At 39.6% G+C, this 15,000-nt stretch overlaps 1 protein-coding gene across 1 annotated transcript in view; it reads left to right on the forward strand.

Annotated features, from left to right (window-relative positions):
- LOC140948859 (adhesion G protein-coupled receptor L3-like) overlaps positions 1-15,000 on the forward strand; it is a 35,867-nt gene that overhangs the window by 14,938 nt on the left and 5,929 nt on the right. Inside the window, exons 6-13 of the mRNA XM_073398127.1 lie at positions 1,097-1,243; positions 3,998-4,246; positions 4,601-4,786; positions 6,198-6,407; positions 7,012-7,168; positions 8,658-8,794; positions 13,832-14,086; positions 14,634-14,763. Coding sequence (XP_073254228.1) covers positions 1,097-1,243; positions 3,998-4,246; positions 4,601-4,786; positions 6,198-6,407; positions 7,012-7,168; positions 8,658-8,794; positions 13,832-14,086; positions 14,634-14,763 — 1,471 coding nt within the window. The remainder of the gene's footprint in view (positions 1-1,096; positions 1,244-3,997; positions 4,247-4,600; positions 4,787-6,197; positions 6,408-7,011; positions 7,169-8,657; positions 8,795-13,831; positions 14,087-14,633; positions 14,764-15,000) is intronic.

The raw sequence follows: 15,000 nt of genomic DNA on the forward strand, positions 1-15,000 counted from the left end.
AATCCCAGTAGCGGAGTTCGGAAACAACAATTGCAGTGCTCGAAGCTCTGCGCAGAAACATGACATTGTGACCGCAGCTAAATGTGCTAAAGGGTACCATTTCATGCAAACCTACCTCCCCAAATGTTTAAATAGCGAGGTTTTTGACGGATATACATTTAAAGGACTGAAATTCAGGCCACGAAATTTGTTTGAATTTCTGTTGTTTAATTGAAAACCGATTTTTGTATTTTAAATGTAAAGAACACTCAATTGATTGTACAAGCGCATTAATGTTTGTCTTATCCATCCTAAGGTTGTCCAGGAATGCTGTTGAATTGCAAACAGTGTCATAAAAATGTTAATGAATAGTGTTTGCACTTAAATGTATGTCAGTTGTCCCTATTGACTTTCAAGATGGTGTTAATGACTTTGATGTTGGCGTTAATGACTTTGATGTTGGCGTTAATGAAAGTATATTTTTCTCTTTTGTATGCTCAATGACGCATATGAATGCCCAAAAGTGTTATTGAATGTTGATTAAAATGCAAAAATCGTAACTGAATCTGATTTATGCGCAAATGTTCGTATTTTCGCGCTAATGAATGTATCTTCGCACTATTGGTCGCCGTTTCACGCAAATGATTGCGTATTTTCTCGTAACGAACAGCAAAAGGTGTAATAGCCACTGCACTAAGGCGGTGCAGTCAGTGTCAACAGCCATATAATCGGCACAAGAGCAGTAATTTTTTTATAGTTTTTCTGATTGTAAAACACAATCGAAACTTTAATTGATATCTTTTCCTACCAAATGGGCTTCCGTTTTTATTGACCTTATCATATTCTTATTGGGTTTCCAAAACATTAATTTTAAGGTAACCATAACTATCACTATACATAGTTGCAAAACATAATCGCAGCTCTATGTTTTACGCTTTGTTTTCTTTCATAGTAATGAATTTCCTACTTACGGTAGTCAGCTTTTCTTCATAAAACGATATAACAAATGGTACGTTGTCTAAAGCACAGGAGTGTTCTACCTCCTTTTGAGGTATAGTATATAGGACAGGATTTTCACAGCAACAACAATTATCAGACTGGTTTGAATTCTCCACAGGCTGGTCAAAACAAGAGTCAAATGATGGTTAAGACGATGGATGCATATGGACTGGGAGTCGCGGCCACACTTAACGCATCGACGAAAATGGTTTTTCAATCCAGAAATTTGATGATGAGGATTGATCACGTTGATCAAAACAGCACGGTACAAACAACTCAACTTGTACTCTATCAGTACAATGCTATTAGAGCCCCTTCCATGGGCCTAGTTGACAGGGCTGGGCCGGTTACCGGGACGAAACAATATTTCCTTGGGCTCACATGAGAAACTTCAGCCCGGTTTCTGAGACGAAAAAAAAAGGGGAAGACCCGGGCGACGAGTTCTAGCGCGAAATTCGAGAAACAAAGCAAACATAGCGAAACAGAAAGTCAAAACTTTCGCGCCTATCATAGCTTTGGCAACTCTTCTAGCTGTATCACTGCAGTCAAATGGGATGCTTATAACGTTGAAAATACAGCAGGCAAATCAAGACGATACCATCCGGGCCGCTAAATTCATCCCGTCTTCATCTAGACTAGGCTGAATTGTTCATAGGGCAACCCGCTTACCGAGGCCCCGGTTGGAAAAACCGAGATCACCTGACGGTTACCGAGCTAGCCAGCCTTTTCCTATGAGATCCCGGAAACTGGGCCAACCCGGTCAATCCGGCGGCCTGATGTGTGAAGAAGCCCTTAATAAACTAGAAATGCGTGTTTTGCAAACCCTGGTGAAACTCAGGGTGCCATTCAAGTTATAGCCTGTTCCAGGCGTTCAGATAGTGGGGAGCAGTGCGAAGTAAAAAGGAGCGCGAAAAACTAAAAGCGAGGGAGGAGGAGAAGTGAGAGAGGGAATGGCTGTGAGATTTTTAAATAGACTCTTCCGCCCGGACCGCATCAGCTATAGATGGTCTTCACTTGTCAATCATGACTGGTGTTACAACCCCATACATTTATTATTTTTCTTGCGAATAAATCAAAATTTCTCAGAGCAAAAATTAATATTATGTGTACATAATCTTGCTAAAAACCTCATGTAAGAATTTCAGACAACAGACAACGGGAGAAGTGTTCATGTACAATGAATTTTTTTACGGCTTTATAACATGATTTCAGCGTGTACGAGACAAAAGGTTATGAATCAAGCTACAAACAAATATCGCTTATTTCGAAAGAAAGCCGTTAACTCAAGCAATGAAAATGCACAACAATTGAAGGGAAAATTTACTATTCGATCATTGAGTGGACCTCGTCAATAGTGATGATTGCAACCAGCTTTCCAACCTTTCCTTCTTGAATTCCTTTTGTCCATTCCTTAGACAACCACAATTTGGGACTTCAGTATACAATTTCACAGCTTCCCCTTTTAACTCCGATTATATTCAAATGTTCCACTTGGTCTTTCATGATGGCAATCAACAGAGTTACCAAAACAATCGTAAATGGCATTCTATCCTGCCTTCATTCCAACGCATGCTTTATTCGAGGAAAAAGCCGGAACGGAAAATAAGACTTTTTCCAAAACATCTATCCTGCCGACTAGGTGTTTTAAAGAGTTTCTTTGCTCTTCGCGTTTAGCCTCCACATTTGGAAAGTCACTCACCGCTGTGGTTGTTGCAAGTTCGAATTCTGCGTGACGGGACGTAGAGTCTCTCATCACCGCCATATCGCATTTCTCTCTGTGATCGAAGACGCTCCACTGTTGACAAAAACTGACACAATCAACCAATCAGAGGTTATACCAGAATCTGGTATACCGGAACGCACTTTTGTTAAAAATTCTTACAAGAATTCCCGCACCTCTCTCCCTAATCCTCCTCTACTTTTCATCGCTTTCTTTACTTCGCACCGCCCTCCACTATCTGAACGCTTGGAACAGGCTATTCAAGTTAAGGGCTACCAAGCGGGGTAATGGAAACTGGTTTATGTTGAGAGACTAGTTTGGAAAGTCCCGGTAACTTTTCGGGCCAGGAAAGCTATTTTGTATTGCTGTGTTTCATTCAAGATCAAAGTCTGAATAATTTTGAAAATACTGCGATGAAACTATCAGTTAACGAAGCAAAACTGACATTTTTTGTGTCTGGAACTGTGCTTTGATTCAACAGGCTTTGATTTGAAAAATTTGCCCTCGGGCCAGAAAAGTTTCCGGGTCTTTCGAGAAACGGGCCCAGCCGTGAATATCCTTCTATTTTTTTTTTGTTTCATTGCCTTATTGGAATCATTTATGGTCAGTTGCTACGGTTACGAGATATGACGTCATAAGTATCAGGACGTCAAGCCAATTTTTCTTCAAAATGCATGTTTTCTCATTTTTTTTTTCAACAATAATGGTAAATCTTGTGACTAAAATCCTGCAAAGTGTTTATTTATGTGTTATTTTTCATGTAAAGCCCAAAGAATTACTGTTCCTCGCAGTTTTAACCTGAAACCAAATTCTTGGTAAAATCCAAGATGGCGACCCTTCCACTAAAGGTAAAATCGTTTCAAAATACTGTAACATATCAAAAACTCCGGGGAGGGATTAAATCCACCACCCTCCCCCCTTGTAACACGCTGGGGGTATGAATTTTCGTGTACGTCCGAGGGTTAATTTGAAGCTACAATAGGTGAGTGTTGATAAGTAGGTTCTTTAGTCTTTAGAATAGGTATTCATTCTTTTTGCTTGCATCTGACATGTATTTGTCTCAACCAAACATAAAATAGACGAAATGTTGACAGACATTTTAGAATGGAGACAAACTTTGCAAAGGACAAGCTCGAATAGAGCCAAATTTAGTAGCGACAGGCCAGGGAATTGACCTATAAGAATAACGGAGGGTTCTAGAATTTCTTGTTATTGCAGGGAACCCGCTTAAATTAGAGCTTTGCTGTGTGTTTTGAGTGTCTATAATGTGAGAGGTTACGCTCATTTTCTCTCTTTCAGCTGCGCAAAGATGGTTTGCAGGTTGCATACAATCAAAGCTCCATCTTCTTACCTCCACAAGTTTTTCATTCCTCTCAAGATTCCAAAGTTGTTACCTTGGTTTATTTGACATTGGGCGGTGTGTTATCACTCAAGAAAAAAACTGGTGGCAAGATGTTTCCCAGAACTACCATCGTTTCTTCCACCGTTGAGCCCAGGCCCTTGGACGACTTAAAGAACCCTGTTAAGATTATCCTTCAAAACAGAAAGGTATAAAGACAGTTTTGGTCACAAAGTTTTATTTAAATACGGTCATTTGGTCGTCGATCGTTGACGGCTGCATAGTACATGTATTTCCTGAAAAGGTCATTTTTTTAGCGTTGTTCCTAATTCTCAAAGCCAGATATTTAATAGTTGGCGTAGTTTGGGGTATTCTGATTGACTAATGACATATGCATGGTGATGTGCGCCATACGCACCTGCGCTGGAAATTTCAGGAACTCTCATTCATAACCATTCCACTTCCTTATCTAATGTTAGAACTGAACCTGAGCGTTATAAATGAAGTACTTTCAGCAACAGCGTGGTTAACATATTTGAAGTTTATCTGTGTCTCTTTTCAAGGTGCTTCCACGTGCCATCACGTCAAAGGAGACGCATTGTGTCTTTTGGCGCCCAAAAGAACCGCCTGCCATGTGGAAAACCAGCGGCTGCCAACTTGTCCGCAGCCAGTCAAACGCCTCGATCACAACATGTGAATGTGACCATCTAACTGTCTTTGCAGCTCTTATGGATCCATACGGTTTAAATGTAGGTACTACATATTTGTGATAGAAAGAACAGTCAATTTGGATTTTCTCTACTTGCTTTGAATGCGGACGTTTCCTGGTTCTTTTTAATTATTACATTTCCCTTTTAATTAGATCGCGTAGATTCCTATATACTGACACTGTTTACTTTCGCACATGTCTTTTAAGGAGCTATGCCAAGATTTCTTGGCTTTATTACGAAAAAAAAATGTTGAAATCAAAGGCAATCATTAAATAATTGTTTAGTTCTTAAACTTATTCTACTGCTGAACTTCAATATATAAGCACATGTCTTTGGTTTTCTATGGCCAGGATGGAGAACGACTGGTGCGGTAACTTGACATAATTTGGCCGACGTTTTAGGTTAAACTCCTGTGTTTTCCAAAAATAACCAAAAACATATTATTGGCTTTCACTTCGACAGAATCATTATTTGATATTCAATCTTTTAGACTGTCCCAAGTATGAGCAAAGATGCCAGAGAAAACTTGGTTATAATCTCAGTGCAGCTTTGACAATGAATGTGGAACTTGCTATGACTTAGGGCCTGTTTACATGGAGGTGGGGAACCCCCGGTAGGTCAGGTAACCAGCTTAAGTGGGGTAAAGAAATATTCCTCCATTACTTGCAATCTTTCGACCCCACCATCCCGGGGTGCACTTTCTCAAGATTATTGAATTGTCGCTAAGTACGTAAACAAGAAAAGTGCCGGCAAACCACGTGCTATGGCAATTAATGCTCGTCTACACTCACTTGCTGCTCTTGCTGCAACCTTCAGTGCTGTGGCTTTCTATTGTTACCTTTAATAATGATGCAAAGCCACCGCCAAAGTGATTCTTGTGCGAATTTGATGTATCACGAATCCGACCCCGGCTAGTGGGGTTACCCCACCTTGAACGTTTACATGGCAAAAGTTGACCCGCCTGAGAGGGTTACCCGGTCTGGCAGACCGGGCTACCCGCCTTGGCTGGTCACCCCACCTATCATGTAAACGTGATCAAATTAAAATGAGAGATCATAATTATGGACATGTGGGTACCCCACCTAAGCGGTTTACCTCACCTTCCTGGGATCCCCCAACTCCACGTAAACAGGCCCTTAACCCCCTTTATCCGCTACGAGTTTGATTTTTGCCACGTTTCTCGCCTCTAAAATACTCCCCATTCTTAGCTTGAATTGTTGCCTAATTCAAAGACCGAAGAATGCTTTGTATCTCCATGAGTAAACTCCGTATCATAACTAACATTTTAATATTCACTGCGTTATTCTTTCTGCTACCTGCTGTAGAGAAGCCTACGTTTTTGTACGTTTTGTCTTTGACTATCAAAACATTGTAATTAACGGAAATAGCGTTTTAGGGTCAAGTAAGTATACCGTGGTCGCTTCTAACCGACTCTCTTATCTTTTTTAAGACGACATTACCTCACAAGCAAGCCTTGGAAATCATATCGATAATTGGCTGCTCCATTTCACTGTTTTCTGTTCTTCTTACTATGGCTGTTACTTTGGTCTTCTGGAGGGAAATTAAAGGTTCGAGAGTAAAAGTTTTGCTAAACTTATGCGCTGCCATTGCCTGTAGTTGTATACTTGCTATATTGGAAGGCTCAGCAAGAAACAAAGAGGTATGTAAAATTTTTCAAATTAGAAGACAATATCGTGATAGACTCCACACTATAGGACACTTGCACTACGATGATGTCGTTTTTCTAAAACTTCCAAAATTCTTCCGTTTGTTGTTTTCTTGTGTAAATTAGAGGGCTATTGATTTTTTAAACCTCAGTGAGATTGACAAATTTACTAATAAGAAAGCAAAAACTGAAATAAATTCTGGTAGCTGAAGTCAAATGTCACCTATCGTGTCGCCACCAAGAACAGGCTCTTGGTCGCCACTGATAAATTGCCTATCTGAAAATTCAAAGAAATATTCGAGTCAGCGAAGTAAGCCTCTGTCGGTCGTTCACGTATCAGAAAATAGTCTATACGCCGCTTACACATCTCCCATAATGCAAGTTCCACCCCCCCCCCCCCCCCCCCCTTTCCACCACCATCCCTGGAATTTTTGCATAAGCATTGTTTCATTGTTTTCAATTTGTTTTTGGGACGGCTGTAATACCCAAAATGCAAAATTTGGGGGAGCAAATAAGGTGCATTGTGGGAGGCGCGAGTGGCGTATTAAATATATAAGTTAAATCGATCTATAGTCTTCTGTATTATCTTAACTTGTAGCCCGAGTGCACTGTGGTCGCTGCTCTACTGCACTATTTTTTGCTCGCCTTATTTTCATGGATGCTGTGTGAAGGCATACTGCATTACATTGTTATCGTAAGAGTTCTTCATGGACACGCTGAGGATAAAGTCAAATTCTTTTACTTGTTTGGATGGGGTAGGTACACTCTCTAAGATTTTCCTGTTGGAAGAAACGAGTATATAATACTGTGTAAGGCTGTTAAAATCCCTGTAAAACAGGACTAGACTGGACTGTCCGCGTTCCTTTGAAATATATAAATCTTTTAAATAAATAAACAAATAATAAATAAAAAAAGATACCTGGCCTACCAGGAAGGAGATTTTAGGTCAGTCCTGCTAAGGGAGGAAAAATTACGACTACTGAAACGCCGTTGTGACTAAATTACCAAGAGACTTAAAGTGGCTCCGTAATTAATACTAGAGAATTTAGCTGTGACAAGTTTTCCGTCATAACTTTTTCGTTTTTAACGCGATGGCTGCAAAACTTTGCAAAGAACAACAGAAATCAGTCGGTAGTAATGTGAAATTTTCCCATTTCATTGATACACACGAAGTGATCTCAACAAAATCAGAGAGGAAACCATTAAAAAGTTCGTTTTGATTGACAGATCAAAACGAACTTTTTAATCTTTTTAAAAATAGATCTTTGCATAATTTTCAAACATGGCAATTCACAAGTTTATCATTTCGCAAACAACAGCGTAATGGCTTAAATGGAACCGCTAAAAGTCTGAACTGTTCCCTTACCTGAGAAGAAAAGTAGAGCTTTGTTGCTTTCTGTTGACTCGCCAAGTTTATAGCCAAAATGGTTTGTTGTGTCGTTCTTCGCATGTAGTGCTGACAAAAATGGCGGCTTGGTTGCTCGAGGTAAGACGTCGTCTTCCTGTTTCATTCTTTTCCCTACTTACTTGAAACGTGGAATTTCAGCAAACATTTCCTTTTAAATTTGTTTGTCATAAATAAACTTCGATTTTTGAGCCAAAATTTTCTTGTTAGAAAACGCTGAGTTCACGAAACGGCTTCTTCTACGCGAATACACGGGAGTTGTAAACAATCCATCGAGCACAAAACTCAGCTACAGTAAATTGTGCGTCTATACATGACAAAATGAACAAAAACAAAAACAAATAAATAAAAAAAACACACACACACACAAAAACAACCGAAACAAGGCACAAATAAAAGAACGAAGAAAACAAACCAAGGGGAAAAAAACACACACAGAGAGAATAGCGGCATGATGCTGTTAAGATGTTATTATGCGTGTCATATTGGTGTCTAATTACCGTAAAATTCCAATAATAAGTCCGGGGGCTTATATTTTTCAAAGGCCCATTTTGAGGGGCTTATATTCGGAGCGGCTTATGTACGGAGGGAAATTCGCGTTTCAAAATCGATTGGACTAGCCTCATACTTGAAAGGAAGTTTACCATTTTTCTTTGTTTTACTTTTTAATTTGTAGTTAAAGGCAATTTCCAGACTTCCAAGTACAACCCCCCCCCCAACCCCCCCCCCCCCCCCCTCCATCCCCTTCTTGGAGGGGCGATTTAACGTTAAGAGTTTGGGGGGCATATATTTGGAGGGGCTCATTTTCGGAATTTTACGGCATGTTTTAAAATTTCTAGGTTTTCCAGCCATAATGGTTATAATTTCGCTGTCTGTCACCCAGCTGAAAAGATATGGTCACAAAGAGGCTTGCTGGTTGAGTGCCGATGAGGGGTTGATTTGGGCCTTTATTGTCCCAGCTCTAGGTGTTATTCTGGTCAGTAAAAAACACATTTAACGTGTCTAGTCTTATCATGCCAAACCCAGGCGCGGATCTAGGATAAGTACTGACTGATTTCCTAAACGAGCTCCGAACGAGTAAGCTTATCCGGGGGTAGGCTCCCCAAGGAAATGTTTTGGATTTTTTAAAACTCTTTAAAGTCCCCTTTCCTGGGTTTCCGATTCATTAAGACGGGATATTGGCCAGCATAACGAGCCGCACCGCCTTAGCAACCAAAAAAATTTTGTTTATCCAGCTGAGATAGGGGACTAAAAGTCCCCTATCTCAGCTGGATACTCAGAAGCTTGTAACATTCACTATTCCATTTATCTCTGATCATATTTCGCATCTAACACGATAGAGGCGTCAATTTTCGCGCCATCATGTCATCATTCTAGGGCGAGAAACTTAATTAAAAGCGCGGCATTCAACAAATGTACGGCTCAGGTTTCGGCTAAAATTATTCGGTGCCGTCAAAGAAAAAAACATGTTATTAAGGTCAGCGTATAAAGTCGATCACATTGCTAACACAGACAAAAACGCTTAAATATCTCCTACAAAATGAACGGCTGAGTTTGTTTTTTCTACGGGTCAAACTGCTACTATATATCCCAGAAGCGCTCAGGCATAATTATATCATGCCAGGACTTCTACCTGGATGAACCAGAAAGGATATAGAACAACTTCCTAATTGTTTTTTACGGCTACGGGTTGAAATACTAAACGTGTTATATATCCTAGAAGCGCTCAGGCATAATAATATGCCAGGACTTCTACCTGGATGAACCAGAAAGGATATAGAACAACTGCCTAATTTTTTTTTTTACGGCTACGGGTCGAAATGCTAAACGTGTTATATATCCTAGAAGCGCTCAGGCATAATAATATGCCAGGACTTCTACCTGGATGAACCAGAAAGGATATAGAACAACTGCCTAATTTTTTTTTTTCACGGCTACGGGTTGAAATGCTAAACGTGTTATATATCCTAGAAGCGCTCAGGCATAATGATATCATGCCAGGACTTCTACCTGGATGAACCAGAAAGGATATAGAACAACTACCTAATTGTTTTTTACGGCTACGGGTTGAAACACTAAACGTGTTATATATCCTAGAAGCGCTCAGGCATAATAATATGCCAGGACTTCTACCTGGATGAACCAGAAAGGATATAGAACAACTGCCTAGTTTGTTTTTTACGGCTAAGGGTCGAAATGCTAAACGTGTTATATATCCTAGAAGCGCTCAGGCATAATAATATGCCAGGACTTCTACCTGGATGAACCAGAAAGGATATAGAACAACTACCTAATTTTTTTTTTACGGCTACGGGTTGAAATGCTAAACGTGTTATATATCCTAGAAGCGCTCAGGCATAATAATATGCCAGGACTTCTACCTGGATGAACCAGAAAGGATATAGAACAACTGCCTAATTTTTTTTTTTACGGCTACGGGTCGAAATGCTAAACGTGTTATATATCCTAGAAGCGCTCAGGCATAATAATATGCCAGGACTTCTACCTGGACGAACCAGAAAGGATATAGAACAACTGCCTAATTTTTTTTTTCACGGCTACGGGTTGAAATGCTAAACGTGTTATATATCCTAGAAGCGCTCAGGCATAATGATATCATGCCAGGACTTCTACCTGGATGAACCAGAAAGGATATAGAACAACTACCTAATTGTTTTTTACGGCTACGGGTTGAAACACTAAACGTGTTATATATCCTAGAAGCGCTCAGGCATAATAATATGCCAGGACTTCTACCTGGATGAACCAGAAAGGATATAGAACAACTGCCTAGTTTGTTTTTTACGGCTAAGGGTCGAAATGCTAAACGTGTTATATATCCTAGAAGCGCTCAGGCATAATAATATGCCAGGACTTCTACCTGGATGAACCAGAAAGGATATAGAACAACTACCTAATTTTTTTTTTACGGCTACGGGTTGAAATGCTAAACGTGTTATATATCCTAGAAGCGCTCAGGCATAATGATATCATGCCAGGACTTCTACCTGGATGAACCAGAAAGGATATAGAACAACTACCTAATTGTTTTTTACGGCTACGGGTTGAAACACTAAACGTGTTATATATCCTAGAAGCGCTCAGGCATAATGATATCATGCCAGGACTTCTACCTGGATGAACCAGAAAGGATATAGAACAACTACCTAATTGTTTTTTACGGCTACGGGTTGAAACACTAAACGTGTTATATATCCTAGAAGCGCTCAGGCATAATAATATGCCAGGACTTCTACCTGGATGAACCAGAAAGGATATAGAACAACTGCCTAGTTTGTTTTTTACGGCTAAGGGTCGAAATGCTAAACGTGTTATATATCCTAGAAGCGCTCAGGCATAATAATATGCCAGGACTTCTACCTGGATGAACCAGAAAGGATATAGAACAACTACCTAATTTTTTTTTTACGGCTACGGGTTGAAATGCTAAACGTGTTATATATCCTAGAAGCGCTCAGGCATAATGATATCATGCCAGGACTTCTACCTGGATGAACCAGAAAGGATATAGAACAACTGCCTAATTGTTTTTTACGGCTACGGGTTGAAATACTAAACGTGTTATATATCCTAGAAGCGCTCAGGCATAATGATATCATGCCAGGACTTCTACCTGGATGAACCAGAAAGGATATAGAACAACTTCCTAATTGTTTTTTACGGCTACGGGTTGAAATACTAAATGTGTTATATATCCTAGAAGCGCTCAGGCATAATAATATGCCAGGACTTCTACCTGGATGAACCAGAAAGGATATAGAACAACTGCCTTTTTTTTCTACGCGTCGAAGTTCTAAACGTGTTATTCTTAGAAGCGCTCAGGCTTAATAATATGCCAGGTTTCCAGCGACTGATTTTAGCTGATTTTGCGGTGCGCAAGAATGGATAATTTACCCGACTTGTAAACAGATATTTCCTTCAGCCGATTGTGTCTCATGCAGGAGAATGTCATGTCTGCGTTGTTTTGTTTCTACTGAAGTTTTATCAAAAAAAGCTTAAGCGAAAATAGGGAGATCGCAATTTATACTCTTACGAACTGTAAATTAGGGCTGACCTGGAAGACGCGTTGAATTGTGCCGCCATCCTTCAAAATATAATTTGGCTGCGTTTAGGGAGACAATTTCCTCTTCCATCCAGATTTACTTGGTATATGCGTTTGTGAGAATCTTCAGACAAAGAATTGGGTATACACTGATTCGAATGACTTGGCGATACTAAGTGCTTAAGTCTACTTACCGATTACAACATGTTTTGGAAGTATTGAGAAGCGCGCCAAATGAGGTTGTCACAGTGTTCTCGAGCGAACACGGCGCGACCTGGATTGATAAAATTACCATTACATGCAGCTATCATGCCAGTGATTTCTCCTTTCGTCGCATAGTGAATAGTTTGTGAGCACATCCTCGACTCTCGAAACATTTGTCTTGCGCCGCTATAGAAGTTGCTTCTCCCGCGAACCATAGGTAGATTTCCCGCTTAACATAATGTTTGATAATTTATGCAAAAGTTGACCTCGTGAAAGTCAGCAGTGCATTAATCGACTCAAAAATAAACAGACTTCCTACAGGGTTTTGAACACGGTTTTAATTAAAGTACTTTACGAGCGCTGCAGTAGTTGACCGCAAAAGTGTTACGGTGATGGATACTCAACTGGATGATTACGTCACTTCATAGCAACCAGACGGTACGAATTTTTTAACTTCCGGAGCGCTGAGGCTCGTAGTGTTTCAACTTGCAAAGTGTTTTTTTTTTTTTTGTTATAAAAAATATATTTATTTTGAAAAATCTGACCGATTTCCTGTGGAAACCCGTGCGGATCCGCGCCTGTACCCTTACGGTAGGTTAAGCCTTTTCAACTATTTGAACCGACTGTTGTTTGAAGATGAAAAATATTCTATCTGCGCAAAGTGTGTTTTGAAGTCTCCCTTCCCCAACGCACTATCAATAAGCAAACCGTTGTTTAAGTTGGAGGCAGTCAACTACTGAAACTACACCTAATTTCCTTTCTATTTCTCCTTTAAAATATTTCAAAAAAGCCTAGATTATAAAGATTATAAAGTTATCTGTCATAGGCTCTTCAAGATAATAAATATTTTGGGCCTGCCGGAACCAACTGATGCTGGTTCATTCTAAAGGCTTACAAACCAAAAAATTCAATGAGATGTATGGGAATAGACATTGCAAACCTGGAGAAAACATGGAATTCATTTCGAAGGTCTAAAACTTGTTATCGACTAGTCGAAATGTCAATTTGTTTTGGTAAAACGTGTCTTCCAATAAATTGAATTCCTTAAATAATGGTAAAGTTTTGTTGCTGAAAGTACATTTAGAATGATTAAAACAGTTTCCGGTCGTCTGTTGCTTCGTTGGGATGGCAATAGCCTGAGAAAACAGTCCACATTTCGCACCACCACTGGTTTTCTCTGCGAAATGACGTAGAAACGAGCGCAGAAATTCCATACTGATGACGCGTCACTACCCAGATCTGGTTAGTACTTCGGATTGGTCGTGCCGCGTGGAAAATTTGCTTCGGCCAATCATATGCACTTACCAGATCTGGGTAGTGACGCTTCATCAGTATGGAATTTCTGCGCTCGTTTCTGAGACGTCAGTTCGAGGGGAAACCAGTGGTGGCTGCGCGAAATGTTAGTTGTTTTCTCAGGTTGGGATGGCAATCAAACTTAAAAAATTTGAAAAAATTACCCAAAATATATTATGGTTAGTGATCCCTGATCGGATTAAATTTGTTTGATATCTTCTTCATAACTCTACTGGAGCATCTTGTGTATGATGGAAACGGCATTAAGTAATGCCAAGTAAAACATGGACCTGAAACAAAATTCTCGCGACATTTTCCGCCTTGAAGCTCAAAGAGTAACGTGGTTTCGAGGTTACTTGCCAAAATTTTTGCAACTTTTACTGGTGAATATGGTAGTATTTATTTAGGTTAATGATGGGGGCAAAATACCTGCAATTTCTGTAACTTTTACAGGTTAATATCGTGGTTTTCATTTTGGTTATGCGCCAAATGATGGGAGCAAGATATATGCAGAACAAGACACATGTGGAAAAAGTGAGAACTGGAGTCAAGGCCTCTGGGGTCATTCTTCCATTGCTTGGAATCACTTGGCTGTTTGGGTTGTTGAGTTTCAATTCGGATACCATTATCTTCAAATATATATTCACCATATTCAACTCTCTTCAGGGCTTGATGATCTTCATATTTCATTGCCTTCTTAACAAACAGGTAACACAAGGGTTTGTTTTCTTGTTTGCATTTATTTATGTCTTATTTACAGTTTTTGTTTTGTTTTGTTTTGTTGTTTTTCAGTCTTGGCATTTTTTTGCTAAATTTAGCCAGATTAATTAACACTTTTTGTTGCGATAATAAACGTGACACGAGCTCAGTCCAGTTTATTCTGATTTTCCTCTCGGGATCATTTGCAGTCAACTATGGGGATCACTTGTGGTCGAGGATAATTTGCGGTCCATTTTGGGGATCATTTTCGGTTTGGCAGTTATTAATGTTGGGGATAATTTGTGGTACTATACACACGATAAATTCGTACAGTGGGAGCTAAAACAAAGGCACTGTTATTTGTGTTGTGAGAAAGAGGCGTTCCATCAAGCAATTGCTATTCTTGACGTTAGGGATGTCATCGTTCTCGTTGCTTAAGCACGCTAATAACTCATTTCAATCAACCGGTGCTCGCGCATATTGTCCGTGTTCCCCTTCAGTAGATAATAAATAACTGACTTTGACTTAACTAAATTTTATCACTTGACCTCAACAGATAAAAGACGCATTTAAAAAGCGAAGAAGATGGGTCTCTACACGTCATGACAAGAGGACATCCCTGAACCTAAAAAATAAATTTGAGGCTGGACAAAGAAAAACCTCAAATAAATTTGAGGCAGGAAAAGGTGAGTTTGGCACTGAATGTTTTTCTCTCATTATTGTTTGATATTTTTGGCCATGCGCACGACGTTGGTGACCACCTTTTTGTAAAAAAAAAACAAAAACAAATATATATATATATATATATATATATATATATATATATATATATATATATACACCCGTTTTCAAAAAGGTTTTCATACAGAGAGATATATAGATAGATATATACTTTTGTTCCTTTGCACGTGCGCCCGTGTGCA

Source organism: Porites lutea, chromosome 9, assembly GCF_958299795.1.
Source record: "Porites lutea chromosome 9, jaPorLute2.1, whole genome shotgun sequence".
NCBI lineage: Eukaryota > Metazoa > Cnidaria > Anthozoa > Scleractinia > Poritidae > Porites > Porites lutea.